General features: G+C 51.0%; 2 protein-coding genes across 14 annotated transcripts in view; one reads left to right on the top strand and one right to left on the bottom strand.

Annotated features, from left to right (window-relative positions):
- Positions 1-16,558, top strand: part of Tnrc6c (trinucleotide repeat containing adaptor 6C) — an 82,848-nt gene extending 66,290 nt beyond the window's left edge. For 2 of the 3 annotated variants that reach the window (XM_029553533.1, XM_029553532.1), the window contains exons 14-22: positions 327-410; positions 873-1,110; positions 3,526-3,693; positions 5,886-6,077; positions 6,532-6,675; positions 12,016-12,210; positions 13,003-13,073; positions 13,601-13,740; positions 14,576-15,497. In XM_029553533.1, the coding sequence (XP_029409393.1) occupies positions 327-410; positions 873-1,110; positions 3,526-3,693; positions 5,886-6,077; positions 6,532-6,675; positions 12,016-12,210; positions 13,003-13,073; positions 13,601-13,740; positions 14,576-14,936 (1,593 nt within the window). In that variant the 3' untranslated portion in view covers positions 14,937-15,497. Of the gene's footprint in view, positions 1-326; positions 411-872; positions 1,111-3,525; positions 3,694-5,885; positions 6,078-6,531; positions 6,676-12,015; positions 12,211-13,002; positions 13,074-13,600; positions 13,741-14,575 lie in introns of all 3 variants that reach the window. The other variant, XM_017801947.2, reaches the window with a different exon arrangement.
- Tmc6 (transmembrane channel like 6) overlaps positions 12,228-27,661 on the bottom strand; it is a 24,459-nt gene continuing 9,025 nt past the window's right edge. For 6 of the 11 annotated variants that reach the window (XM_029553535.1, XM_029553534.1, XM_029553536.1 and 3 more), the window contains 9 exons: positions 27,366-27,517; positions 27,100-27,279; positions 25,116-25,211; positions 24,890-24,965; positions 23,748-23,881; positions 23,434-23,610; positions 23,240-23,318; positions 22,137-22,195; positions 16,708-21,212 (listed from right to left, as the gene is read on the bottom strand). In XM_029553535.1, coding sequence (XP_029409395.1) covers positions 21,077-21,212; positions 22,137-22,195; positions 23,240-23,318; positions 23,434-23,610; positions 23,748-23,881; positions 24,890-24,965; positions 25,116-25,211; positions 27,100-27,279; positions 27,366-27,517 — 1,089 coding nt within the window. In that variant the 3' untranslated portion in view covers positions 16,708-21,076. Of the gene's footprint in view, positions 12,318-16,707; positions 21,213-22,105; positions 22,196-23,239; positions 23,319-23,433; positions 23,611-23,747; positions 23,882-24,889; positions 24,966-25,115; positions 25,212-27,099; positions 27,280-27,365; positions 27,518-27,661 lie in introns of those variants that run through there. The other 5 variants (XM_029553540.1, XM_029553538.1, XM_029553542.1 and 2 more) reach the window with 5 other exon arrangements.

Below are 27,661 nucleotides of genomic sequence, written 5' to 3'. Positions count from 1 at the left end.
ACACTTTGTGCATCAGCACACAGAAGAAAATTGTGCTTATTTTAGCTGACTTTAATGACCCATTGATGGGACAGAAGGACCCACCCGTCCATGTTGTAGGCTCTGTCCTGGCTATAGTTCCCGTGAGGCGGTCAAGGGCCTCCAAGTGCTTCAGAGCTGTATCGTGTAGACTGCGGCAGCCTTTCCGGAGTTCTGCCACATTGTCTGGCCAGTCTAGGCTTTAGTCTAGATCGTTCTAAGAATTTTTTTCCCCCATTTGCTGACTTGAGGAGATTGAATCACCTGTGGACAGCTTTCTTACAGTGTTCTGGCTTTGCTGTCAACAGGCATACCAACGTTTACAAATCCAGCAGCAGATGTTACAGGCCCAGCGGAATGTTTCTGGACCCATGAGGCAACAGGAACAGCAAGTAGGTGTCACTTTGACTTTTGTGTTTAGCTCTGTTTCTAGTAGAAGAAGCCATAATGGATGGCTGGAGAGATGCTCAGTGGTTAAGAGTGCTGGCTGCTCTGGCAGAGGACCCAGTTCAATTCCCAGCACCCAAATGGTGGCTAACAACTATCCATAACTCCAGTTCCGGGGTAATCCAACGGCCTCTTCTGACCTCTGCAGACATTGCATGACATGGGTGCATTTACATACATGTAGGCAATACATTCTTTTTTTTTTTTAATTTAAAGAAACCCTAATGGAGGAATTCTTAGCTTGTTGGCTTTTCTCCTGTTGAACCTCCCCTTTGGAGTGTCCTGGGAGGAGGCTAGTCCAACCAGTGAAGGCCAAGACTTGAATTATAATCTATAGGTCAGCCATGTACATGGCCTCACCCCTGGCTAAAGTGCATGTTTTATATGTGTATGTTTGCACCTACCAGGTTGCGCGCACAATCACTAATCTACAGCAGCAGATCCAGCAGCACCAGCGCCAGCTGGCCCAGGCCCTGCTTGTGAAGCAGCCTCCACCACCACCCCCACCGCACTTGTCCCTGCACCCCTCTGCAGGCAAATCGGCCATGGATAGCTTCCCCCCTCACCCCCAGGCTCCCGGCCTCTCCGACCTGCAGACCAAAGAGCAGCAGTCTTCACCCAACACCTTTGCTCCTTATCCTCTCGGTGAGTCTCCTGTGGACTCCAGAGCCACACCAGGTAGGGGTTTCCTGGAGTTCCCTTTGTGATGACCAGGACTACTGTATAACAGAAGGAATGACTGGCCGAGCTGAAACAGCACAGCAGCGGCAGAGGGCAGATCTTTTGCGGCTTTCTTCATCTTAAAGGGGCAACAGTGAGCTCTGTGCAGCACAAGTTTCTCTACTGCCACAAATACTTAGTGTATGAAGTCTTCTAAAGTAGTAGCTTGGAAACCCCATACAGTGGCACTTACCTGTAATCCAAGCACTTGGGAGGCAGAGGCAGGAGAAGATTATGTGCTGAAAACTAGCCTGAGTTAAATAGCAAAGCTCTAGGTTTACTACCCAGTACTGAGAGTCAGGAGCGGTGCTTATGAAAATTCCATGTTGGATCTACAAAGTCTATTCACTCTGGTTTATTGCCTCTACTGGATTTTATTTTGTTTTGTTGTTGTTGTTGTTGATGCTTTGTGTGATGTTTTTGGAGGGAAGGTTGTTGGTTTGTTTTTGATAGGATCTCACACTATAGCCCAGGCTAACCTCAAATTCTCAGCCATCCTCCTGCCTTAGCTTCCCAAGTGCTAGGATTACAAGTATTTGCTATTCTTTTCTGACCTCTGGCCTCCAGCCCCAGCTACGAAGAGGAGTTTGTCTTGTCTGGCCAGTGATATTCAGACTAATAACGCAAACCCTCCATGAGGGTGGTGTCTGGCCTACACTCCTGTAGTACAGGCTGGCCTTGGGTAATTGCCCACATAACACACATGCGCCGCTCCGGACCTGTGCCTGTTAGGGAGAAATGTCACCAGGAGCTAGAGGAAGCATTTCGAGATTGTCTGTTGATGGTCAGCAGAATCTGTGGACCCAGGACAAGGGGAATAAATAGCTCCAAATATATGTCTCCAAAGGGGTGCAAAAGCCAGTTGGATGGTGGTGAATTTGCTGCCAGTTGCTAACCTCCCTCTTTAGAATGCTAATACATGCGTGTGTGCAGAATGGCCTGTCTTGTCCTTTAAGCACTTCCTGCTTGATACGTAATGAATGTACACCTTTAGTATAAAGGTGACATTGCTGTCCCATTTGTCGTTGTCCCTTTGGTAGAAGAAGTACAAGTATCCCTCCATCAAGACCTGACAGGAGTTAGACCTCCTGGGCAGACCCCACCCACCACTGACTAGCCCACCGTACAGTCCACCTAGATGCCCTTTGCCTCCTTTTCCCCATCTATGTAAAGTGGGAATGTTTATTACATGGGGTTCTTTTAAAGTCTCGGATCAGATGAAGTAATCCCAGTACTAGAGAAATGGACACAAAAGGATAGCCTTTAGTAAAGTCTGGCCTGGGCTACAGAGCCCCTGTGTGGGGGAAAAAAAAAGAGTGTGTATGTGTGTTTTTTTTCTAACAGTAATTACACATGGTAGGCGTTTGATGGACTTCTGTTTAGCGCTCCTCCAGAGTCGCTTGCTGTCTAACTCATACGCTCCTTTAGAGCTGACTTCTATAGTGTAGAATCACTACAGGTAGAACTGAATTGACCCCACCAGTTTGTCTGTAAGTGGCATGTTTGGACATTGAGGCACTTTACTCAGTCTGGTAGTTCCCACAAGGTAGTGTGGAATCTGGAAAGTCTTTCTTCATCTTTCCAAGTCTGAACTTGCCCTTCTTGAGAAGCCTCAGTATCCTGGTTTGATCCCAAACAAGCCAGGTGGGGACAGCATGAGGCAGGCTTGTCTGAAGACCACCATGTCCACCTCAGTCTGGGGATAACAGTCCTTTAAAAAGTATGTTGTAGGGGCTGGAGAGATGGCTCAGTGGTTAAGAACACTGGTTATTCTTGCAGAAGACCCGGGTTCAAATCCCAGCATCCACATAGCAGCTAAAAACTGTTTGTAACTCCAGTTCCAGGGGATCTGACAGCCTCTTCTGACCTCCGTGGGCATTGCACGACACAGGTGCACTTACCTACATGGAGGCAATACATGCATACACATAAAGTAAAAATAATAAAATTTAAACAAAAAAAAGTTTTTTTTAAAAAAAATAAAGAGTTGAGAGCTGGGCATGGTGGTGTACAGCTTTAACCCCAACACTCAGGAGACAGAGGCAGGCGGATCTCTGTGAGTTCAAAGCCAGCCTGGCTACATAGTGACTTCCAGGCTAGCTGAGGCTTTAGTGAGACCCTGTCTCAAAAACCAAAAAAGGGGGGCGGGGTTTGAGTCAGATGTGCACCTATAATCTCAGCCATTGAGAACCTGAGGCAAAGAGGCTAGCCTGGGCTACATAGCAAGCTCCTGTCTTTAAAAAAAATTTCAATAGAAGGTTGTGACTGGGCGAGAACAAAGGGCTTGGTGAGATCATTGAGAGAAGGAGCGGTCCATCCTAATGGTGTCTCTGTTTTCAGCTGGACTGAACCCAAACATGAATGTCAACAGCATGGACATGACCAGTGGTTTGTCTGTGAAGGACCCATCTCAGTCCCAGTCACGCCTCCCTCAGTGGACACACCCCAACTCCATGGATAACTTGTCTAATGCTGCTTCTCCCCTGGACCAGAACCCTAGTAAGCATGGTATGTTCAGCCCAATACCCCACCCACAGTGTTGCCACTGACCTGCTGGCTCTCCTGAAATGTGGCTTGTGAATGCCACATCAGCAGCTATAGAAAAGAATTCTGCACCATCACAAAGTCCTGAGGATTTCAACTAGGCCTGAATCTCAACCATCAGACCTTAGCTCCAAACCCAGAAATCACTAGAAATGCCCCAAAGCATCTTAAGAGAATAGATCATTGCCCATACATTTAGTTCAGTCCCTATCAGCCAACAAGAGTCAACTAAAAACAATCATCTTTTAAAAAATAAAACTCAGGAGCCGGGCATGGTGGCGCATGCCTGTAGTCCCAGCACTTGGGAGGCAGAGGCAGGCGGATCTCTGTGAGTTCAAGGCCAGCCTGGTCTACATAGTGAGTTCCAAGTCAGCTGGGGCTACAGGGAGACCCTGTCTCAAAAAAGACCAAAAAATAAAAATAAAAAATAAAACTCAGAAAGAAAATCAAACAGAAAGGAGACAGAAGTAAGTCTGCTAACCATCAGAGCTGGTCTGTTAAGCCCAAACTTCATGGCATCAGAGGAAACGTGGTAGTCAGGGGGATGTGGCTTGGGGCAGAGACCTTGCCAGCATGCATAGGCCCTGGGTTCTACCTCCAGAACCCCCCCCACCTCTAAAGAAGGATGGCCGGTAACTTTATGCATATATTTTTATATGTATGAGTGTGTTGCCTATGTAAGTACACCCATGTTGTGCAAAGCCCATGGAGACCAGAAGAAGGTATCAGATCCCCAGATACTGGAGTTATGAACAGTTGTTAGCCACCATGTGGGCACTGGGAACTGAACCCGGGTCCTCTGCAAGAGCAGTCAGTGTTCTTAACTGCTGAGCCAACCAGCCCCCCTTAACTTTGCTTTGATATAAAGTAATCTAAAAGGAAAAAAAAGCCAGGCATTGTGGCGCACGCCTTTAATCCCAGCACTGAAGAGGCAGGGTCAGGCAGATCTCTGAGATTGAGGCCAGCCTGGTCTCCATAGCAAGTTCAAGGCCAGCTGAGACTACAGAGAGACCCTGTCTCTAAAAAGAAAAAGAAAATTTTGCTAATGGGTACTTCTCCTAGAAGGTCTTCACATGACATCTGTGTCCTTTGCCTGGCCCATCACGAGGTTCGCTCTGCAAATTCAGTGCCCACCTTGTTCTGCAGTAAGGGCAGCACTGTAGGAAGGAAGGACATAGAAATGTTCAGCAAATGTGCTCTCTAACCATGGACACTCATGTTCCCACAAAGCTTTACATTGGGCAGCTCCCATAATATAAAAATTTCCAACTCGAGCCAGGTCAAGTGGTACACACCTGTAATCCTAGCACTTGGGAGGTAGAAACAGGAAGATCAGGAATTTAAGGTCATCTTTGATTATACAGGGAATTTGAGGCCATAATTACCCCATCTCCAAAAAATCCAAAAAAGTTTTGATAGCCCAATGGTAGAACACTTACATAGCATGTAAGAGGACTTAGGTTTGATCTTCAGCACTGAGAAAAAAAATAGTGGGGCTGGAGAGAGGGCTCAGTGGTTAAAAGCACTGGTTGCTCTTGCGGAGGACCCAGGTTCAATTCCCAGTACCCACATGGCGGTTAACAACCGTCCGCAACTCCAGTTCTGGGAATCCAACACCCTCTTTCTGACCTCCACAGGCATTGTATGACACGGGTGCATTTACATATATGCAGGCAATACACACATAAAATAAAAATAATAGGGGCTGGAGAGATGGCTCAGCATTCAAGAGCACTGGCTGCTCTTGCAGAGGACCCAGGTTCAATTCCCAGGACCCACATGGTGGCTAACACCTGTCTGTAACTCCAGTTCCAGAGGCTCCAGTGCCCTCTTCTGACCGCCATAGGCATTGCACAGCATGGCTACACTTGCATATATGCCAGCAATACATTCATACACATAAAAAAATAAAAATAAAATGTTTTAAAAATTAATATTTAAAATAGCAGTGGTATATGATAATACAAGTTTCAGTCATCCAAAGACAAAGTTTAGGCTAATTACCACAGTTCTTAGAGAATCCTGAACAGACTATGGCTGACAGTTCACATCACTCTGCAAGGTGTGAGACCCTGGACCTGGAAGGAAAGGCTCTGGAGCACCCTTGGGTGTCTGTGGTAGGGAGTGTTCATGCCGTTCTGTTTCCTGTTCTATAGGTGCTATCCCTGGAGGCCTAAGCATCGGGCCTCCAGGTAAGTCCTCCATTGATGACTCCTATGGCCGGTACGATTTAATCCAGAACAGTGAATCACCAGCCAGTCCTCCCATAGCTGTTCCCCATAGCTGGTCACGTGCCAAATCTGACAGTGATAAAATCTCAAATGGCTCCAGCGTCAGCTGGCCCCCAGGTAAGACTGCACAACATGCCTGGGGAACAGCAGATGTGGGTGTGTCCCGAACCTGGGGAGCAACTAGAGCTGAGGGAGCCTGGTTCTACGCTCTGGGTCCTAGAAGCACTGAGTCGCAGCTCTGGGGTTTCCGTCGAGCCTTGTGGCGTGGTGTCAAGCACTGTTCTGTAGCCCTCACCTCAGCTAGGAGTAGGCCAGTGGCAGGAGAAAGTGGGGAAGGGCACCAGATCCTTCGGATAAAGGCGTTGGGACCTGAATGTGCAGTTGCACACCCAGTCCTAGCATGGTCCAAAGGGGTGAGTAATTGTCATGGGAAGCATCTAAGCAACATGTGTTTCTGAGCTTAATCATCAGAGTTTTAGAATTGCTACAAGTAAGAACAGTTGGTTTGAAATGTCACAGTACAGTGTGAAAGTGCTCAAGTGTGTGGCCTTGTTTCGGTTTTCATGAACAGAATTTCATCCTGGAGTTCCGTGGAAAGGACTTCAGAATATTGATCCCGAGAATGACCCTGACGTCACTCCTGGCAGTGTCCCTACTGGGCCTACCATCAACACCACTATCCAGGATGTCAACCGCTACCTCCTCAAGAGCGGAGGTGAGGAGGGCCAGGCCTCGACCCTGTGTGGGAGGGTCTCCTGTGTGGGAGGGTCTCCTGTGTGGGAGGGTCTCCTGTGAGGGAGGGTCTCCTGTGAGGGAGGGTCTCCTGTGAGGTATGTCTGGCAGTGGGCCTGTAAGGTGGGGATGGTATGGCGTCAGACATAGTGGCAGAAGATACCAGCCAGAGCCTGTGGAGAGACTGACTTGAGATGCATGTACACAGCTTGGCGAATTAACAGTTTTGAGTGTCCCTTAGTCACATGTTCCAAGATGTGAAAGGTGGCCTGGAGAAGGACATGAATCCTGCAGCTCTCTTCCATTCCGAACCTGCCTGATAATGGAGGTAGACCTAGGGCAGAAAGGAATCTTAAGCCTTAAAAAGGCATTGGCTGCTGGGACGAGGTGAGAAAATGAAATCCAACTCCAGCACTAAAAAGATCAGCCAGCCAGCCTGTGCGCACATGGCATCCTGCTGTGGATCACCATGGGGCCACGCACATGGACGATGGTGCTCAGCAGCTCAGCAGCGGGCTCAGGCTCAGCTGCCAGGCCTCTCCCCCCTGTGGTGAGCACTGGAAACCCATGCTACTGTGCACTGGAGCCCGGGGTTATGTGTAAGGCTGTGGCAGGGTTTCACTGATGGGGGTAAAACTGGCAAGATGGCCCTAAAGGAGCCAGGCACAGGGTGGGAGTGGCCTTCCACGTGCTCCTGCTGCCGCCTACCCAGCTCCAGACCTGACCACAAAGGCCATTGTCTGAGTGATTTCATCTAAAGTAGAGAGAAGATGTGTGCCCAGAAAGAGCAGTGAGACATGCCCACGACACTCTTCACATTAGCTTGTTTTATGTAGTTTTGTCATGGTATTTATTTTTTTATTTTAGTATATTGGGTATGAGGGTTTTGGGATGTGGGTTTGGGGTTTTTTTAATTGGTTGGTTTGTTGGTTGGTTTTTGAGACAGGGTCTAAATTTTACGTGGCCCAGGCTGGCCCTGAACTCACTGTGTAGCTAAGAATGACTCTGAGCTCCTGATCCTTCTGCCTGTACCTCTCACATGCTGGGAGTACCAATGAACACCACCACATCCTATTTTGGGTGTTTCTGTTGTTACTGTTTTTGTTTTTTGAGACAGGGTCTCAGGTAATCGAGGCTGACCTCAGACTCTCTCTGTAGACCCGGCTAACCTTGAACTCCCTATCCTCATACCTCAGCTGAATGCTGGGATTACAGGAGTTGTACTAACATGCCCAATTTGGTAATCCTTTTTTTGTGTGTTTTTGTTTTTTGTCATTGGTATTGTGCTCTGACTTGTACTAACAATTCACATGAGCCCAGTATTTGATGGGAGCTCATTGGGTTTGAACCCCAGAGAAGTGGAGAGCAGCTAGACTCATGAGCTTTTGTGCAAACCATCATTCCACACTCGGGCTTCATCTTGAAAGGGAGACACAGATTTCATTGCTGAAGCTAAAACATCCAAAACCAGGGCGCTCTTAGCCCCCAGGTGTCCTATGCTCATTGTGAGAGGTGTGCAGGGAAGGCGTCTGTCCTCTTGGGAGCTTAGACTAATGACGTGGGTGGTTGAGGAAGCGGATTAGAATTGTTGGTAGAGCAAACATTTAAAACTGAGGTCTCAAATCTGACCCAAGATGGGGGTCATAGGAGTAAGTGCCAGCTGTCTTGGGCTCTGTCAGAGGTCACATTCATGTCAGTGGTGGAGCTGACAAAGCTACAAGCTTGTACGCTATGTGGGGCCCTGAACTGGGGACCATGGCTGTTTGAAGAAGCCGTGGATTCTGACGGTGATGGTGAGCACAGCAGTCCACCGGTGCCCAGCATCCCAGTTGGCAGAGCTCTTTCTGCCCTGCTCCCAACAAAACTGGCAGCACTCTCCCTTATCCTCCTCTTCCCACAGCTTCTTGATTTCTTTACAGACTTGAGGGAGAAGGCACAGTCAGAGCCAAAGCAGCCACACAAGGCTGAGCCTGGTCACAAGGAGCCCGGGTGTTTCAAGGGTGGCCTAGATGCCCATGTGTCCCCTCTAGGTGTAGGGACAAGCTTGGTTCTCTAGGAACAGAAGGCTGTGACTCTAAGTGTACACAGAATTATCAGGACAGATGCTTCTCATTGTCCCAAGGTCACTGAGGGAAGTGGGATTAGGAGATAGAGAGGGTCAGAGAAGTCTTCCCATTTTTATAGCAGAGTTTATATGGAGACTCTACCTTGATGCTGTTGCCCAGCCCATGCCATGCCATCTTGGCCTTCTGGAACTTTCTGGAAGGTCCATCGAAGTCCTCCAAGGGGCTGAGTTTCAGCCCTGTCCTCTTCCTTATACTGTACAATGCCACACCTCCTGTCTGGTCTTCTGCAAACAGCAGCAGCTTAGGAGAGCTGTGCTCAGCTCCTCCTACCCCACCCACAGTGCTCACCACATGCCCTCCACCTATCTTAATGCTGTGTGTAGTTCTGCAGGGTCTTCCCTGTCTTCCTGTCAGAATGCCCTGCTGCCTTCCCCTGGTGCCTGGCTGCCCTGTGCCCCACTGCAGTGGTTCTCTCAGCAGTGTTGTCCCACCCTTAGTACTGCAGGTACCAGCCGGCTTCGCACCTACCTTCTCCTTTCTCCTTAAACAAAACCTGGACAGGCCCCAGCTTTTCCTGATGGTCCATTTGCTCTTTGTGGGCAGGGAGGCCATGTATGATAGAGCCAGGAAAGGTCTGACCCAGCTCAACAGTGGGACCTGCATCCTCATATCAGAGTGGAGGTGAAACCGTCTCCTCCTAGAGCAGTGAAAGCTTTGATGTGTAGGATGCACACACAGAGACCTGACATGTAGCCCCCACCTGAGGGAGTCTGCTTCCCCTCTTCACCACAACCATAAGGTAGAGGCGTATGAGACTTCAGAAATGCAAAAGCAGGCAGCAGCTTGAAATGGGTGCTTACCTGAGTTTGTTGTTGTAGAGGTGGAATAGACTCCAGCAGGTCCCATCATGACCCCTGCAGTGCCCGTGATCACTATCGTATCACTATAGCATCTGACACGCTCCCATGACGGTACAACCCACACAACTTCAGATGAGACGGCTCTTGAGAGAAGAAAGAACTGCTCTAAAATCTTTCTAAGGCCGAGGACACAAGAAGTGGACACACACCATCTCAGATTTGTGACTAGACCTGTATTACATCACACTTGTACCCAAATGTTTTTAAACCAGCGTGTCGTGCCTTGCTGCACTGAGCTGCTACAGGATGGTAGTGCTGGGGCCGCTCCTCCACAGGGACTCCTGTGACGCCTGTGCCTTGGGGAGAAAATGTTGATGGAGTTTAGCATGATATTAAAAAATGCCAAGGCTGGAGAGATGGCTCAGTGGCTGAGCACTGCCTGCTCTTGGAGAGGATCTGCATTCGAGTCCCAGCACCCACATAGGGGCTAAGAACTGTCTTTAATGCTAGTTCCAGGGGATACGACGCCCTAGTCTGACTTTGGGCACTGCATGGCATGGGTGTACTTATACACATGCAGGTAGTACCCTCATACACATAAAGTATAGAAAAACATTTCAAAGAAATGCAAAGCCAGTGCTTCTAGATTGGTTGGTTGGTTGTTGTTTGGAGACGGTCTCTTGTAGCCCCAGCTGCCCTGACACTCACTATGTAGACCAGGCTGGCCTTGAACTCACAGAAATCCATCTGCCTCTGCCTCCCAAGTGCTGGGACTAAAGGCATGCACCACCATGCCCAGCTTCTGGATTATTTTAATTCTAATGTTGACAAAGAGGTGTGCTTAAACCTTTAATACTTTCATTATCCTGTAATTAAAAAGAAAAGGCAAAATAAAGTCGCTAGTCTTCATAGCAGTTGGCTTACGGTATACGTAGTGTAAGGCTATAGGCCTCCCAATGCCCAGGCCAGGGAGCCATATCTTTATTGTGATGTTGGTCTCTGTAGTGCTTTGTGGAGGGCTCTTGGGAGCTCTTGACTGCCCTAGTGCCTGTGCTGACTGCCCTTGGCAGCACAGAAGCAGACATTCATGGATCAGGTTGTCCCAGTTGAGTTCTGAGCAGACAAGGTATGGCCAGTAGTCTTTGCTGGTTTTTTTTCTCCATAGGAGCCTTAACACAGTGCACCCCCCAGCCAGCATGCCAGATGTCCCTCGACGACACAAGGGCGGCGGCCTCCATCTGTGTGTGCAGCATAGACATGCAACATCTCTAGCAGCTGTGGGGGAGGTGTTGTGAGGAGGAGCATTGGTCCAAAGGGATGGATGCCCCGAGAAAGTAGGGCAGAGAAACAGTGTGTAGGCCGTGTTTCTGCTCTTGACTATTCTGGTAGAACTTTATTCTGGTATTACTTTATTACTACTCTGGTAAATTAGCACGAAGACTGAACTTTCAGCCGGGTGTGGTGACACACACCTTTAATCTCAGCCCTTGGGAGGCAGAAGCAGGCAGATCTCTTGTGAATTCAAGGCCAGTCTGGTCTACATGGCCAGTTCCAGGCCTGCCAGTGCTACTAGTGAAAAACCTTGTCTCAAAAAAAAAAACAAAAGGGACTGGAGAAGTGGCTCACTGGTTAAGAGCACTGGCTACTCAGCACCCACATGGCAGCTAGCAACCATCTATAACTCCAGTTCCAGGGGATCTGACTGCCTTCCTCTGACCTCCATGGGCTTTGCATGACGTGGGTACACTTACACACACGCAGGCAATACAGTCCTACACATAAAATAACAAATAGAATTTTTTTTTTAATGACTGAACTTCAGGGGACTGGGATGTGATTCAGTTGGTGCAAGCATGAAGCCCTGGGTTCAATTCCCAGCACCAAATAAACCAATTGTAGTGATACATACCTGTAATCCTAGCCTTTAGGGGTCAGGAGCAGGAAGCTTACCACAAGTTCAAGACCAGCCTGAGCCTACATAGTAAGATGCTGTCTCAAACAAACAAAAATTTTAACACGAAAAAGATTGTACTTCAGAAATACTGTTTTCTTGACAGCAAATATTAGCAAATTGATAAAAGTATCAGTGATTCCACCAAGGTCTGCACAGGACACAAACTATGTCTTTGAGCAGAAATTAGAAGAGAGCATGGTGGGGGCAATGGCAGAGGCTACTAGTGCCATGGAAACAGGAGGCCAAGACAGGAAGATCACTTGAGCCTAGGAGGTAGAGGCCAGCCTGAGTAACACAGGGAAACAAAGCATGAGGCCGGAGTGACCCATGGCCCCTCATTGCCATTGCTGTGTCCCCTGCTGCGCCCGTGCTCCGCTTGTTCCCCGAGCTGCACTCACCTCTCTGGGCCTGCGGAATGTACATGCTGTTTCTCTGCCTTTTAGGTAAACTGTCAGACATTAAATCAACATGGTCCTCGGGCCCAGTCTCCCACACGCAAGCCTCTCTGTCACATGAGTTGTGGAAGGTGCCCAGAAACACTACTGCGCCCACCAGACCCCCTCCAGGGTTAGCCAATCCCAAGCCTTCCTCCACCTGGGGTGCCAGCCCCCTTGGCTGGACCAGCTCTTACTCCTCAGGTAAGCACTTTCTCCTGTTCATGAGGGCACCAGTGCTCCGAGCTGCTCTGCTTTACTCTTTGGGGATATGCCTGTTTGAGCCACACCTCTCGTCAGACTCCAGGACCCTGGGAGATTTAAGAAAGAGCTGAGCTTCATACACTGTGCACTCGCAGGCATCGGACACAAATGCCACACAGACTGCACCCTCAGAGGACCATTCAGCCATCCTAGGCTTCCCACCCCATCGGCCTCCCTCGGCAGCACAGGGGTCTTTATTTCCCCTCACACTTGCTTTTTCACAAGGTTTCACGGAAACACGAAAGCTTTCCAGACCAAAAACTAAGCACCTTAGCAGCGCTGTGTAGCTGTGTGGACGCCTGTGCCTGCCTCACGGGCATGGCCCTGAGTTCCATTGCAGCACAGGAATTGCACCACCCAAGGGAGCTGCAGGTAGTCAGAGAAGAGCACCTCAGCCCTCAGTAGAGACAGCCCTGCTGGGTTCACCTCACATCATCAATAAGCAGAATTTTAGCGTGTTGGTTCTAGCTGGGGGTTGGAGCAGGCCAAGATAGAGACCAGGACTTTCCAGGTGAGTCTCGGGTACCCCATCATAACCTGTCCCCAAAGGCACAGACAGGAAGAGATGGGCCTCCAGGGCTAGCAGGCCTATCTGGGAAGCTGGGGTTTTCACAAGCCGTGGACAGAATCTGTGGAGCTCTGAAACAAAGACTAGAGCCTGCTGTATATTCTAAGTTAGACTAGAAGCGTGGCCTGTCAACTGAGTTCTTGTCCCTTGGACTTGTCACATAGGTTCTGCTTGGAGTACTGATGCCTCAGGAAGAACCAGCAGCTGGCTTGTTCTTCGCAACCTCACACCCCAGGTATTGGCATGTAGGAGGGGCACCTTGTCGTTCCTGTGGGTGGCTGAGTAGGGCCAAGAATGCACCCACCTGGCCCTGCAGCAGGTGACTGTCCGTGGTGGGTATTCTCATTCAGGGGCCTGGGGTGACGGGCAGGTGTGAGTGATGGGTAATGTGAGCAGTCACAGGCTTCCTTCATCCATGTGTTTCCATTGGCGTATTTGTACTTGGGAGCTAACAGCATTGACTTTTGTAAAGAACTGCTCGTCTTAAAGCCACATTCATTCAAAGGGATTTGGCCACCTCAGATCTGTGGCTGGCAGGTAGTCACTGTTCTCAGGCACAGAGCCTATCACCTCTGGTACCAGGCTGTGGTACCTTGTACAAACTGCAGAACCCAAAGTGGAACTTTGGCCCTTCCTCTGATTCCTGTAACCAAGGAAGCCCACATTTCAGATGCCTGGGTCAGAAAGCCTGTCAAGGGACACACTAACCTGCTTCCGTCCTGCTGCTGGAGATCCACAAGTTCCCCTGTGCTTCCTCCTCAGATCGATGGTTCTACACTGCGGACACTGTGCTTACAGCACGGGCCTCTCATCACATTCCACCTGAATCTGACCCAAGGCAATGCTGTGGTCCGCTACAGCTCCAAGGAAGAAGCTGCGAAGGCCCAGAAGTCTCTGCACATGTATGTTTCTGCCAAGTAGCCACAGATACCAAGAGTGTTGGGTGGGAGTAAGGGGGTGACGTGGGGCCACCCCAACACTGCGCCCGAGGTGGCACCTCATCAGAACTGTGTCCTCTCACAGCTCTGGAGGCTAGAAGTACTAAATCAGGTGTAGACAGGCTTAACTCCTTCTGAGGCCTGCTCCCCAATTTGTAGACAGCCATTCTCTTCCTGTGTCCTCAAGTAGCCTCCTGTCTGCCTGCCTGTCCTGATCACCTTGTTAGAGTTTGACTTTAATCACCTCTGTAGAGACGATCATTACAGTCACTTTGGGAAGCACAGGGGCTTCAGACTGAAGTGTATGAAATTGGAGCGAGTTCAGCTTACCACAGGCGTCTCCTCCTGAGTTGGTTTCTGCTGATGCTGAGTGCTGTGGCTGTGCCCTCTGCCAGGAGAGACTCCTGATGAGCAGCCACAAGCTCCAGTGACAAGCAAGCCTTGCTGGGAAGGGCACATGGGGAGAGTGCCCACCTGCCCACCCAGGCCCCGGGATGTTCACAGCAAACCCACTGCCCCCTTGAGGGTGCTGTCCATACAGAGTGGATGGAGTGTCACTTAAGGAGGGGCCCAAGATGCCAATTATATTGATGCCCCATTGTGTGGTACATTGAAACTTGTAGTCCATGCATCCATCCTCTGTGGCCTCCAGAAGTCAGAAGTGAGGGAATTAACAGTGGCAGTGCGGCCGCAGGCTGGGTCTCGGTGGCTCATGACATGAGGCCTCTGGCTGTGTCTTTCCTGATGGCACAGCCTCGGGACTTGGAGTGGCACACTCACCCAACCTCTTGCCTTCTAGGTGTGTGCTGGGGAACACCACCATTTTGGCCGAGTTCGCTGGTGAAGAAGAAGTGAACCGGTTCCTGGCCCAAGGCCAAGCCCTGCCGCCCACCTCCAGCTGGCAGTCCAGCAGCGGGGGCAGCCAGCCTAGGCTGGGTGCCTCAGGCAGCACCCATGCCCTGGTGCGCAGTGATGCCGCCCACTGGAACACCCCATGCCTGAGTAGCAAAGGCAGCAGTGAGCTGCTGTGGGGCGGGGTGCCACAGTACTCCAGCAGTCTGTGGGGCCCGCCCAGTGCGGACGATGCCCGGGTGATTGGCAGCCCCACACCTCTCAACACTCTGTTACCCGGGGACCTGCTCAGCGGCGAGTCCATCTAGGGGCCACGGTCATCGGGGAGAAGAGAGCCGACCTTGCCAGGCCCGGCGCTGTGGCTCCACTCAATGGGCAAGCTGCCTGCAGCTCCTTCAAGTACCTCTGTCCAGTTCCGAAGATGAACCTTGGCCGCGGCCCTTGCGAACTGTTCCAAGACAGTGCGGGCCGCGTTTGGTCAGTGTCACATGCTAATGACAGGATGTTCCTCATAGCTTTTTATTTTGTGTCGTCTTATGTTCGTATGGTGTGTTGTCATTTTGAGTTTTAAGTATAAAAGCTGCTTAGAATAGTTCTATCATGAAGGGCACTTTTCAGATTGTGGGCTGGAAAAGGTTATTTTATTGCGGGGTGGGGGGGGGAGACTTGAAGCCTATTTAAAGTGAGCCTGTGACAATTATGCACATTACCAGAGGCGGCGGGCGGGTGGGGGCACACAGCTGAGCGGCACGTGGCGGACGCTCTCTGTCCCCCGGGTCCGCCTATGCACATTACCCTTATTTCATTACTTTTTCATGTCATTTTTTTTTTTAATCCCAAAAAATGTTTTTTAAAAGTTAAAAAAAAAAGACATATCAAACATGCAAATACTTGAATCCAGCAGGCCAATAATGAAATGTGAACACTTTCCAAGTCGAGTTCTACACTTCCAGGTCAACATCAGTACATAGAAACAGGCTCTAGGAAAAATTTCTAAGTTCATAGCCTACATGTGGGTGCGTGTGTGCGCGTGTGGAATAATGTGTGTGTGCGCGTGTGCTCCCACACAGCTCACGCTTCCTGTGTGTGTTTGAGAACTTGTGAGAGGGACTTAACTGTGGGTTTTACCCTTTTATTCAGTATATGCTCCCCCCTCCCCCGCATTGGTCAAACATTCGTTGTTACTAGCTTCTAACTTTGCACTGAGGTGTCCCTGCCCTTCCTTTAGCTAATCCTGAACATTAAAGAGAATTCACAGGACAGGGCCGGTGACAATTCATGTGTAAATGTTTACTCAAGGACTTTGTTATTGCGTTTAAAATACAGTGTGTATCTCTGGAGAAATAATATGTCTATCTACCTTTAGCAGCTTTTCGTGGTGGACTAATGCGAGATTGTTGCCAGAGTATTGCACCATTTCCACCTGGAGTATAAAGTTAAAGAAAACTGTTGTTGAACTGTGGCCATAGATACTTGTAGAGAATGGGTGTTCCGCAGCAGCGAGCGGAAACGAGCACTTGGACATATTGTGACTGCTTTCGAGGAGCCACCGTTTGCGCTCCCACCTGTTTACAGACCTTTTTTTTCTCCTTCAGACTTTAAAGTTTAAAAAAAAAAAATTTTTTTTTTAATTTAAAAAATTTAAAAAAAAACTTCCACCGTAAAGAAACCTATTTTCAGAATGCAGACGCGTCACTTGAGAGCTCTGGGACGGGACGTGCTGTCCCCCTCCGGCCATCGTTGTGAACTCTGTCGATCGTCCTCGCCCTTCATCAAGGTGACGAGGTGTCGTGGTCACTGTCTTGCACATGCCGGCGCGCTCTCAGGAAAGCCAGGGCTCCCGAGGGCAGCTCCACACCATTTCATGGATTTTTAAACCCAATTCCTAGCACTGAAGATGTTATTTAAAAAAAAGAAAAAGGAAAAAAAGATGTTATTAAAAAAAAAAAAAAAGGAAAAAAAGAAAAAAAAAAACAAAAAACAAAAAAAAACAAAAAAAAAAACCCGACAAAGAAGAAAAATACCTAATCCCTAATGTGTAGCAGTTACATATTTACCAAATAACGGACTCAAAAGAAATAGATGTTTGAAGAGTGCTTTATATATTAAAAATGGCTTTATGTTTTAAAAATGATCAACATTTTGATTGTTTTCGAGGAAGAAAGACAATGAAGTAGCAAAGCCTCGAGTATGTTTAAAATATATGAACATTGTACTCCCTGCCTGCTCGATCAGGAAACTTGTGCATTACATTTTTTTTAATTAGCTTTTTAATGGTTTTATCAAAACAAACAAACAAACAAAAAAATAATGAAGAGAGTCCTGCACGATTGCAGAGGACAGAAGCTGGTTTTCTAGAGGATCATGAACTATGCACAGACTGGGTTCAAGACTTGTCTCAAGTTTCGTGGCGTCTCCAGCGGAACGGCCCCCCTCAGAGTGACTGCATCTCAGCGCCATTACGTGCGTCCTATATATTTGATGTATGTATACCCAAGTATGTATATCAAATATGTGCGTGTGCGTGCTCCCAGGCGTACAGCTTGCCGTGCTGCCGTTTAGCACCGAGTTGTAGAAAAACTTGTCATGTGTTAAAATTGGGGATGGAAGTAAAGATCTGTTTGTCCGTTTAAGTTTTGTGGCTCCCCCCCCCCCTTGTTTTCTTTTTTGGACCTTTTATTTTGAATTTAAGATGTCTGTGACTCTAAGAAAAAAAGTTTGTGGCTCTTAACGTCTCTCCTCATAGAATGTGGTTGTTGAACATGCACCGAAAGTTGCTTTCAAAAGTACAACGCTTTGTTGAATCTTAATAAATTGCAATTTTTTTCTTGGCTGTTCACATTGATGTTTTCATCTTTCAGAGGCAGATCCTGCTGTGTCAAATCTCCTGGGCTCCTTATGAGTTCATTTATATACTTGGTAAACTCCGACTCTTGGCTGTTTGACTTGCATTTTATCCTTTGATTTTTGGTTTTGCTGCTGACATTTGAAGCCCAGTGATAACAGTCCAGGAGACTGACAGCCTCACGGCCTCCTCTGCGGGTCTGAACCAGATGCAGCTGAGGTCCAGTGTTACCCAGGCCAACAGCAGGTGGAGCCAGGGGAGAGGCTGGGATGTGGATAATGGTAGAACATTCACATACTGTGTCCACGTGCACACACACACAGTGGCACACACCCATAGTCCCAGCGATCTGAGACTGAGAAGCAGTACTGCCTGGGCCCATGGGTTCAAGGCCAGACCAGGCAATGCAGCGCTGCAAGACCCCAACTCAGAGGAATGTGGTTTTTTTTTTTTTTTTGTCTTTTTGAGACAGGGTCGCCCTGTAGCCCCAGCTGTCCTGGAACTCACTATGTAGACCAGGCTGGCCTTGAACTCAAAGATCCACCTGCCTCTGCTTCCAGAGTGCTGGAATTAAAGGCGTGTGCCACCACACCCGGCCAGGAATGTTTTATTGATCTCTTTCCACAAAACATCTAGGAAGCAGCACTGTCAGCAGAGTCACAGGCTACAGGAAATGAAAACATCCACTTTCACCCTCTTGGGTTGACCCACCTTGTACTGAGGATGGGCCCCACCCTACCACTGGGGACCCGCAGGAGAGGAAGGAGCAGCTGGCTTCTATGGAGGAAATCACTGAGAGGGCCCTGGCTACATTGGAAACCAAAGACCAGAAGGAGAATGAGAGTCGGCACCAGAGCAACTGGCGAGGTCACTTGGCTTCCAGCAACCTCCTACACTGCAGGCCAGACCTTCAACAAGGGCCTTGGGTGTACCTAGCGCCAACAGTTCAGTTGTAGAACGGCAGACCAGGAGGCCAGTCAAGGAGTGGGTTCCACTCTGCCTAGAGGTAAAGCAGTATCCAGTGTGAAATGCCACTGTCAGCCTCCAAGTTCCTTGAGGATGGATGCCCAGGAGTGAACAGAAGGCTTCATGGAGGAGGTAGCACCTGCCCTGGCCATCAGGGCCATGTTGGACTTCCAGCATGGGGAAGTCAGGAAAGGCCTCGTGAGATGTCAAGGTGAAGGAAGCGGTAGGACTGGAGGTGTCCAACAACAGCATGGCGCGACAGTGAAGGCGTACGAACACTCGAGACCAGCCAAGGTGGTGAGATGGGCAGAGGCCCAAGGAGGTGGGCATGACCTGACGGGGGCACAGGGTGGAGTGGTAACTGCTGTGGCTGGCCTATGCAGAGTGGAGCAGAAAGGCGGCTGAGGCAGGAAGGTTCTTTGCAGCAACAGTACTTTGGAAAGACCCAGAAGGCCATTGCAGGGTGGCCGTAGCACTGTGTGGGCCAGTGCTTCTCAGGGAGTCACTGTTGACAAGACCTCACACAGGCTTGTCCCCTGGCCTCCAAGCTTGGCCCATCACTGAAAACCCAGCACCCATGTGGACAGCCTTCAGCTTAGGTGACTGCGTTTGTAACAGCTGGTGCCCAACTGGGTCCAGAATACGTTCTTAGCCTTGGCCTCTTAAAATCACCCAGAAACTTTTAGAGTACCAGAGCCAGGCACACTGTGTATTCATTGAGGATCTCTGGGATAGCCCCAGGCACAGATAGTTTTCAAGCTGCCTGGTGCCGCCAAAGGTGAAGAAGCAACAGTACACACACCTGTAATGCCGGCACTTGGAAGGGATGGATGGCAAGAGGATCCGGAGTTTGAGGTCATTCTTAACCTAGGCTATATGAGGCTCTGTTCCAAAAACAGTAAGTGGCCTAGAAGTTTGTGTTCAGAGTGAAATGCCAGTAAGCCTCCATTCCCTGGAGCAGCAATCTGCAATTTTCAAGTCTTGACAGTTGATCTCAGTCTGTATGTAGCTAACTCATCCCTCCTTCCTTCCCTTCTTTCCCGGCCTCTTAAAAACTCAAAGGCAGAGCGGGGAGGGGGTGACTAGTAGTACACCTGCCAGGTGTGGCTCTAAGCACTTAAAGGAGCTGTATCGTTTGCTCCTGTGGCCCCATCCATAAGATAAGGAACTTAGGACCAGCCAAAGAGCATGCCTAAGGTCAGCCAGCTGACCCAGGCTGGTGAGCCCCCCAGCGCTGCCAGTACAGTACGGCTGTCACTGACAACAGGGAAAGATTTTTAGCTGGAGGACCTCCAGCAGGAGTCCAGAGAACATGTGTCCAGCCAACCGCAGATAGGGCATGCGAGATGTGGGCCAGGGTGGCATGGGTCACTAGCAGAAGTTCTCCAGGAAGCCCGGCCTTGCTCAGGGCACTAACCCACACCATCACAGCCCTCTTCAGGTGCTGGCTGCATTTGCAGCCCCCTCCACTGCAACACCTGGATCCATGTTGGGGTCACTGCATTCCACACCTGGGCCAGGCTGACAGAAGACGGACGGCACAGGGATTCTGTGAAACACTGTGATAATCCTTTCCCTTCTCAGCTTGTCCTGATCTTGAAAAGTGAACCAGTGGGCTCAGGAGGTTACTTAAGTCCCCTCCCCATGGACGAGGCTGGGGCTTGAGAGAAGGCATCGGATGCATTTAGCCCAGATCCTATGTAGTAGAGCAGTCTGGATTGCCCATCAGCTTGCGTTCAGCAGTATTCATGCCTGGAGACAGCAGCACTCAGTCCGTAACAGCCGTGACAGGCTTGGAAACCCTATCTGCCAGGCCGCCCATGGCACCACATGGCACAGAACCTTCCAGTGGGACTGGCCTCAGGAAGGAGTGGCCCTGGGCCAGCTAGGAGATGGCTGATGGTCAAGAGTGATTCCTGGCTCCGCTAGAGAAGGCTGAAGGGTGGGCCCATCACTACTGACATTTCTCCACCCACAGTGGCTCCCCAGTGAGTACAGCTGCAGACTTAAGGGTGCTATGGCTACAAATAGCAGGGACCCTCCTCTTCCTGGAACTCCACTTCTGCAGGCTCAGATTCAGAGAAACCAGAGGGAACCAGAAGCAGCCCCTCTGCACCCCAGGGCATCCTGTCCAGCAACCCAGTCCACCTCTTAAGACTTGGCACTAATGATCCCCTGCTGTGAGCCTCTCACCCCAAGGTTTTTCACGCGTCCCCGCTGAGTCTGTCCCTAAATCCATCTTCCCCTTCTGCCCCAATAAAGATCACAGGCTGGTGCCTTCTGACCCTGGGCACACAGACCTTTCATCCTGCCCAGGAGAGTGACTGTTTACCCTCTGCCAGCAGAGGGCGCCCTCCACTCAGGACTAACCCCTGAGCTCCCAGCTGAGCATCCACAGCCTACAGGGAAGAACAGCTGTGGTCCTAGTAAGTCCCTACACCTGCACACATCTGGCAGGTGCAGGTCACAAGCTCATCCAAAACACAAACCCATTTAGTCAGAGTCCCAGGTAGGACAGGACCTCTAGGTACCTAAACCCTCACCCATCCTTGCAGCTGCATCTTCAACTTGAGGAGTTTGCAAAGGAAAGTAGTCACTGCCCCATCCTTGTGTCCTGTGGGGGTCTCGGTCTACACCTCAGCCTACAGGGCCATGGTCACTGGGGGCAGTTGGGGTGCTTGTGAGCATGCAAGGCCCCTCACTGTTTGAGCAGGTGTCCTCTCTGTCCACGAGCAGGGCAGATGGTGTGGTAGCCTCCTGGGTTCTACCAGGCCTGCCAGAAAGGGAAGTCAGGGAGGCCTCCAAGTCCGTATGTCTGACAGCTCTGGATGTGCCGAGTCCTAACCATCAGGCCTCCTGGGTGGAAGGCATTTGTGCCTGAAGGCCAAGCTGGCAGAGTGCTGTGCAGAACTCAGTGAAGGCTGCCATCAGTGCGGGGGTTTAGAGAGCAGCTGGTGTACACCAGCAGTGAGGGCTACAATGATGCCAACCCCTCTACACAAGGAAATGAAAGCTGGGGCCCTGCAGTCTCCATGACTATGTGCCTGACCTGGGGGGAGGAATCCCCCCTCCCCCAGGCTAGGCCAAGGCCCATGAATGACCAGATGAGGGCTTCCTTCTGAAATACCCCAAGTGCAGAGTGTCAGCCTCCTGTGGAGGTCTGTTTCTGCTGAAGAGCCCTGGTGGCTACAGCTGGGGACCTGCAGACATGGCCTGAGGGGAACAGCCTCAGATGCTAGGCATGTAAAGTGTCACTGCCAGTTGGTCTCTGTGCCCCACTCAGCAGGGAGAAGCGTGGTAAGCAGCCCCTCTGTTGTCGGGGGCACCGCAAAGCTCGCCTGTCTCAGTAGTGCTTGGACACGGCCCTCCACCACTGAGGGTGTTGCACAGGCACGTGCACCTCGGCAGGCCCCCCCCACCCCGTCCCAGAGTGGACGTTGAAGGCAGAGGGTAAGGCAAAGCAGTGGGCTGCTGGTACCACCAGGAACTCCAGCAGGGGTCAGCCTCATCAGGGGCAGCTGGGCAGGGTTAGCCCATATGGAGAAGGCTGGAGGTGCTTCCCCATGGCTCCTGAAGTCCAAGGCAGAGGGTGCTTCACAGGGGTGTGCCAGTCTTCCCACTTTCCCTCTGGCACCACACCTGACCCCCCCTCCCCTGGCCGCACACCTGGCTCCCACAGCTCCCTCCTTGCCTTCACCCGCTCTTCTCGTAGACAGAGTGAAGCTTGTTGATCAGGAAGATCTTGTCCTCTCCCTCCTAGAAAGACCGAGTGGAAAAGCTGAGAGAACAGTCTGCCCTAGAGCTGGCTTGTTCCAACATAAGTACCCAACAGTGCTGGGTGTGTGAGAGGCAAAGGCAGGAGCCAGCCTAATGTACTTTCAAACTAACCCGGCTATTAACTTGCCCTAGACAAGTCCCCATCCCTCCCCCTCCCACCATATCTGTCCTTGAGACAGGGTCTCATGCATCGAAGGCTGGCTTCAAACTCACTATATAACTGGATGACCTTGAATCACTTCTCAAGTGCTGAAATTACAGGTGTGCACCACACCTGGCTTGTCTCAAAGATGTTTTTAGTCCCTTTTAACTTTATTCCACATCTGTCCAATGAGAGTCCATGTTCCTACATGTGTCCCCAGAGAAAGCCTCTTAGAGCACCATGTGAACCCACAATGGGCCCCACACCTAAAGCAGTTTTTCCAGCCAGGGCCTGTGCCAGTGGGGTTCCTGTTCCCCAAGGCCTGGATACCTCATGCCTGCTCTCTGCTTAGCCTCCCCCCACCACCACCACCAGAAGCTGGCTGTGGTGATTCCCAGCACTCAAGTAACTGAGACAGTTCGAGGACAGACTGGGCTACACAGTAAGGCACTATTTTTTTTTTTTTTTTAATGGGGCTCTCAGGATAGCCCAGTGGAAAAAGCATCTGTCATGCAAAGCCTAGAGTCCCAAGTTCCCCAGACCAACATGAAGAAGAGAACTCCACCTCCCCTAAGCTGTCCTCTGACCACACATGTACTTCTGTGCGCGTGCATGCGCGCACACACACACACGGAATAACAGGGCTGGGGACATTGGTAGAATACTTGCCTGGCATGCCAAATCCCCTGGGTTTGATCCCCAATACTGCATAAACCAGGTATGGACCAGAAATTCAAGGTCATCCTCAGCTACATAGTAAATCCCAGAGCAGTCTGAGCTACAGAGCAGAGTGAAACCCTATCTCTACTAACAGAACAAAAACAGGTGCGCAAAGGGACAGCACAGCAAGAGTGGGCAGACCAGCTGGGGCAGGCACTCACGTTCCGAATCTGCTCCTTGAGTAGACAGATGACCTTCCGCTGGCCCTTCACCACCTGGATGTTGAGGTAGATGACAGCCCTGAGGAGACAAGGGGGCTCAGGCTGGAGGCTGATGGTGGGGTGGGGACAGTATAGGACCCTGCCCTGGGCCAGCATCCTTGCCATGCACCCCCCTGCGCAGCAGCAGAACTCACAGCAGCAGGGCTGACACCAGAAAGAGGAAGAATGTGTTCTCCACCAGGTAGTGGTGCAGCCAGGGCACCCAGGAGGCCCTGGAGCCCACACGCTCCAGGCGGCGCACCCACACCGTGCCTGCTTCATACATGGTGTCCAGGGTCCGGAAGGGGCCACAGGTGCTGGAGGGCTTCACCCTGGAGAAAAGGATGACCGGGAACCCTGAGGCAATGATCCCACTCAGCTCAGACAAAGGCAAGCCCTGCATCATCCCAAAGCCAGAGAATGACAGCCCTCCCACCTGGCCCCCCAAGGCAGATGAGAAGCCACTCACTGCCAGATGGCGTAGCAGAGGAAAACAGCGGTGCCCAGGAACGACGGGAAGCTGAGCAGGGTGAGGAAGACGGTGCTCATGTGCGATGCCAGCCAAGGCCGCCGTGGTGCCTGGCAGTTGGCCATCAGGCTCGCCTGGAGACAAAGGTGATGCTGTGCCCTCTGCCACGGCCACCCCAACCTCAGAGCATCCCTTCCCCACCCCTGGACCTCTAAGAGTATGATAGTTAACACTGATTATCAACTTGTCAGGACCAAGACTCATCTAGGAGACAAACCACTGGGAATGTCTGCGGGGAAGCTTCTAGATTGAGTTAAATGAGGTGGGAAGGCTCACCCTAAATGTAGGTACCCCACTGCCAGGCTGGGGTCCCATGTTCATGCAAAGCAGAGCAAAGTGCCAGTATTCCTCTCTCTGCTGCCTGACTAGATGCCATGTGACCAGCTGCCTTGGGCTCCTGCCGCCATGCCTTCCCCACCATGATGAACCATACCCTTAAACTGAGAATAAACCCTTATGTTGCTTTCGTCAGGTATGTTGTTATAGCAACAAGAAATAAACTAAGACAAAGTGGGAAGAAGGGGACAGGCAGGCAGAGGCTGAGCCTGCCGCCAGGCCCCAAACCAGAAGCCAGGACATGACCGGAACTCTGCTCCCCTCGCCCAGGGGATGGCAGCAGCAGTGCACAGAGAAGACCCTGGTGGAACCGAGTCTGAGTCTGGAAAGTGCCAGCTGGGCCAACAGCGTCATCCAAGGCAGACAGTGCATCACACCAGGCCCATGCAATGGAGCTGACCACCACCACCTCCACTGGGGGCTGGGGGTGGGCACCATGCCACTCTGGACCTATGCTTCCCACACGTCACCCCAATCAGTTTTATGAGAACACTGTCCCCAGTATGCAGCTGAGGAGGACCAGAAGGGGGCCCAGAGCCAGGGTGGGAGACAAGGACAGCCCCTGAGCTCACCAGCTGAGGACAGAAACCCAGGGTCATTCCCCAGAGACCTGGGACCCCATGGGGATGTACTCAGACTGCCTAAGGCAGAACCGTCAGGGACGGGGAAGCCTGGAAGTGTTCAGGGTACAGTCTGCCCAGTGCAGACTATGCCACGATGGTAGCAGGCCTATGCCACCACATTACCTTCTTGACATAGAAGAGAAACAGCAGCCTGAGGATCTGCACGGCAGGCAGGAGTGGCGAGAACAGGACGCCCAGCCTGGGGAGGGCAGCAGGCAGGGCTGGTGACTATCCCCCCAGCACAGCCTGAGGTAGCCACCTGCCACCCTCTGGCCACCCAGGACCAAGACAAGGCTTCTGGGGCCCCAGGGAGGAAGACACTGGCCAAATGCCAGTGGGAGATGCTCACCAGGTCAGTGTCTGCCCGTAAATCAGGTCCAGAACATTCCGTGCAATGTCAAACTCCGGCTTTCGCTTCCTCTTGAGCTTCTTCTCCGAGATGAACCTGGGCAGAGGAGGAGCATCTGAGAGGAGGGTGGGTACTCTCTGGTTCCAGACAGGACCAGTGCAAACTGGCACCCAGCCTGGCCCCAGGCAGGCAGCCAGCAACTGTTAGGAGAGATGGCAGCCATTTGGACCCAAGGGATGGCACTGCAGAGGCTCCTCTGAGCCTTTCTCTCAAGCAGATAGAGAGACCCCCCAATCTGAAACACACAGTATCAAATGTTGTACTGATTTAAAAAAAAAAAAAGCTTCTTTCAGAATGGGCATGGTGGCGCATATCTGTAATCCCAGTACTTGAGAGGCCGAGACAGGAGGATTGTGAAATCCAGGCCATCCAGGGCTATGAAACTTTGGGGCAGAAAAAAAAAAAAAGAAAAAAAAAGAATCTTACTTTTTCAGGCTGGGCGTGGTGGCGCATGCCTTTAAATCTGGAGGTAGAAGTAGGCGGAGCTCTGGGAGTTCAAGACCAGCCTGGTCTACATACAGAGTTCCAGGCCAGTTGGAGCTACAGGGAGACCCTGTCTCAAAAAAAAAAAAAAAGAAAAATCTTTTCCCAGCACTCAGTAGGCCAAGGCAAGAAGATCAAGGCCAGCATGTGCTACAAATTGAGACAGAATCAAAAAAACAAAGGCTTCTATGCCTGTTGACGCAGGTCTGTAATCTCAGCTACGCAGGAGACTGAAGGAGGATCAAAAGTTCAAGACCAGCCTGGGCTACAGAGTCAGCTCAAGGTCAGCCTGGGCAACTCATCAAGAACTTATCTCAAAACGAAAGAAAATTTGCCAGGTGTGGTGGCACACGCCTTTAATCCCAGCTCTTGGGAGGAAGAGGCAGGTGGATCTCTGTGAGTTCCAGGCCAACCTGGTCTACATAGCAAGTTCTAGGCCAGCTGGGGCTACAGGGAGACCCTGTCTCTAAAAGACCAAAAACAACCACTTTTTTGAAAAAAATTTTGCTTTTCAGTTATTGAATTCATGTAATTTTTAATTGTGTGTATGTATGCATGTTTGTGTATCTGAGGGGAGGGAGATGTCCATGTGGGGGTTGAGGTGTGTCTATATGTGGGTAGGTATGACTGTGTGGGTATGGGTAGGTATGTGTCTGCGTATGTCTGTGTGAGTATACCTATATGCATCTGTGTAAGGGTATGTGTGTCTGTGTGGGGGTGTCTCTGTGTGTGGGTGAGGGTATCTATGTGTGTCTGTATGCATCCATGTATGGGTATGTGTGTCTGGGTGTGGGTGTGAGTACTGTGTGTCTGTGGGGGAGTTATGTCTGTGTGTATGCCCATGGGGGGGTGTCTGTGTGTGTTGGGGACAGGGGTGGGGAAGGGGTGTACATGAGTGCAGATGCCCAGAGACCTAAGACCTCAGATCTCTCTGGAGCTGGAGTTACAGGCAGTTGGGAGCCACCCAACAGGGGTGGTGGGAACCAAACCCAGGTCCTCTGCAAGGCCTATATGCAGTCTTAACCACTGAGCCATCTCTCCAGCCCCTAAACTCATGGATTTTCAAGGAAAACACAAAAGGAGACAAAAATCACCCTAGGTGCTAGGACCCAGAGGGACCACCCACGGTATTTTGAAGGCACCCCTCTCTTCTCTCTCTCTTCCTCTTTGTCTTTGAACCACACGGAAACATGACACAACTCTGAATCCTCATTTTCCTTTCCAATCTGAAACTCCAGCACATCCTGCCACCCACCCATCCTCCATGGACCTCTCACAGGCTGGCAGGTGCAGCCAAGTGGTGGGTGACCCAGTACGGCACACATCTGGCATGGGATGCACCAGCCAATCCTACCCCTGCCTGTTCTCCTTCCCCTGCCCGTGTGGGTACCAGGAGCCCAGAAGACAGGAAGAGAAGGCGAGATGGACCGAGCCTCCTCACCTCCACACCAACTCTCCAAAAAGCGAGTCAAAGAGTGCAAAGATGAAGTCCACGACCATGAACCGGTACAGCTCCTGGCCCACAAAGTCCTCCCAGCAGTGGCCCTGCAGAGTGGCCACCCTGCGGCCCAGCCAGTGGTAGCAAAGCACTCCCAGAACAGCCATCTTCAGGATGAGGTTCCTGCACAGATGGAGGGCGCAGAGGCTGACAAGGGTACCAGAGACAGCAGACCCTCTGACAGCAGCCCCACCTTCCCAGCCACACACCTGCAGATGGCCACATACACCTCCAACACGGGGGAGTCATGCCGCTCCAGGGTGGCCAGGCCACGGAAGAGGTAGGGGGCGCCCAGGTTGAGGACGCTGACCACCAGGGGCAAGGCTAGCAGCTCCACCTCCTGGTGGCCAGTTGCAGGCCTCTACAAGGGCAGTGAGGGAGGGCTGGGTCAAGGAAGGCACCGCACCCATGGAGACTGGCCTGCGGGTGTAGGCTGCGAGGAAAGCCTGGCCGGAAGGCAGGGGCAACTTCCCTCCCCCAAGATACACAGCTCGCCCCAGGCCTC

This window comes from Nannospalax galili, unplaced genomic scaffold, assembly GCF_000622305.1.
Source record: "Nannospalax galili isolate Female #2095 unplaced genomic scaffold, S.galili_v1.0 scaffold1684, whole genome shotgun sequence".
NCBI lineage: Eukaryota > Metazoa > Chordata > Mammalia > Rodentia > Spalacidae > Nannospalax > Nannospalax galili.
Note: the sequence above shows the minus strand (reverse complement) of the source record. Positions and strands in the feature narration are given on the sequence as shown.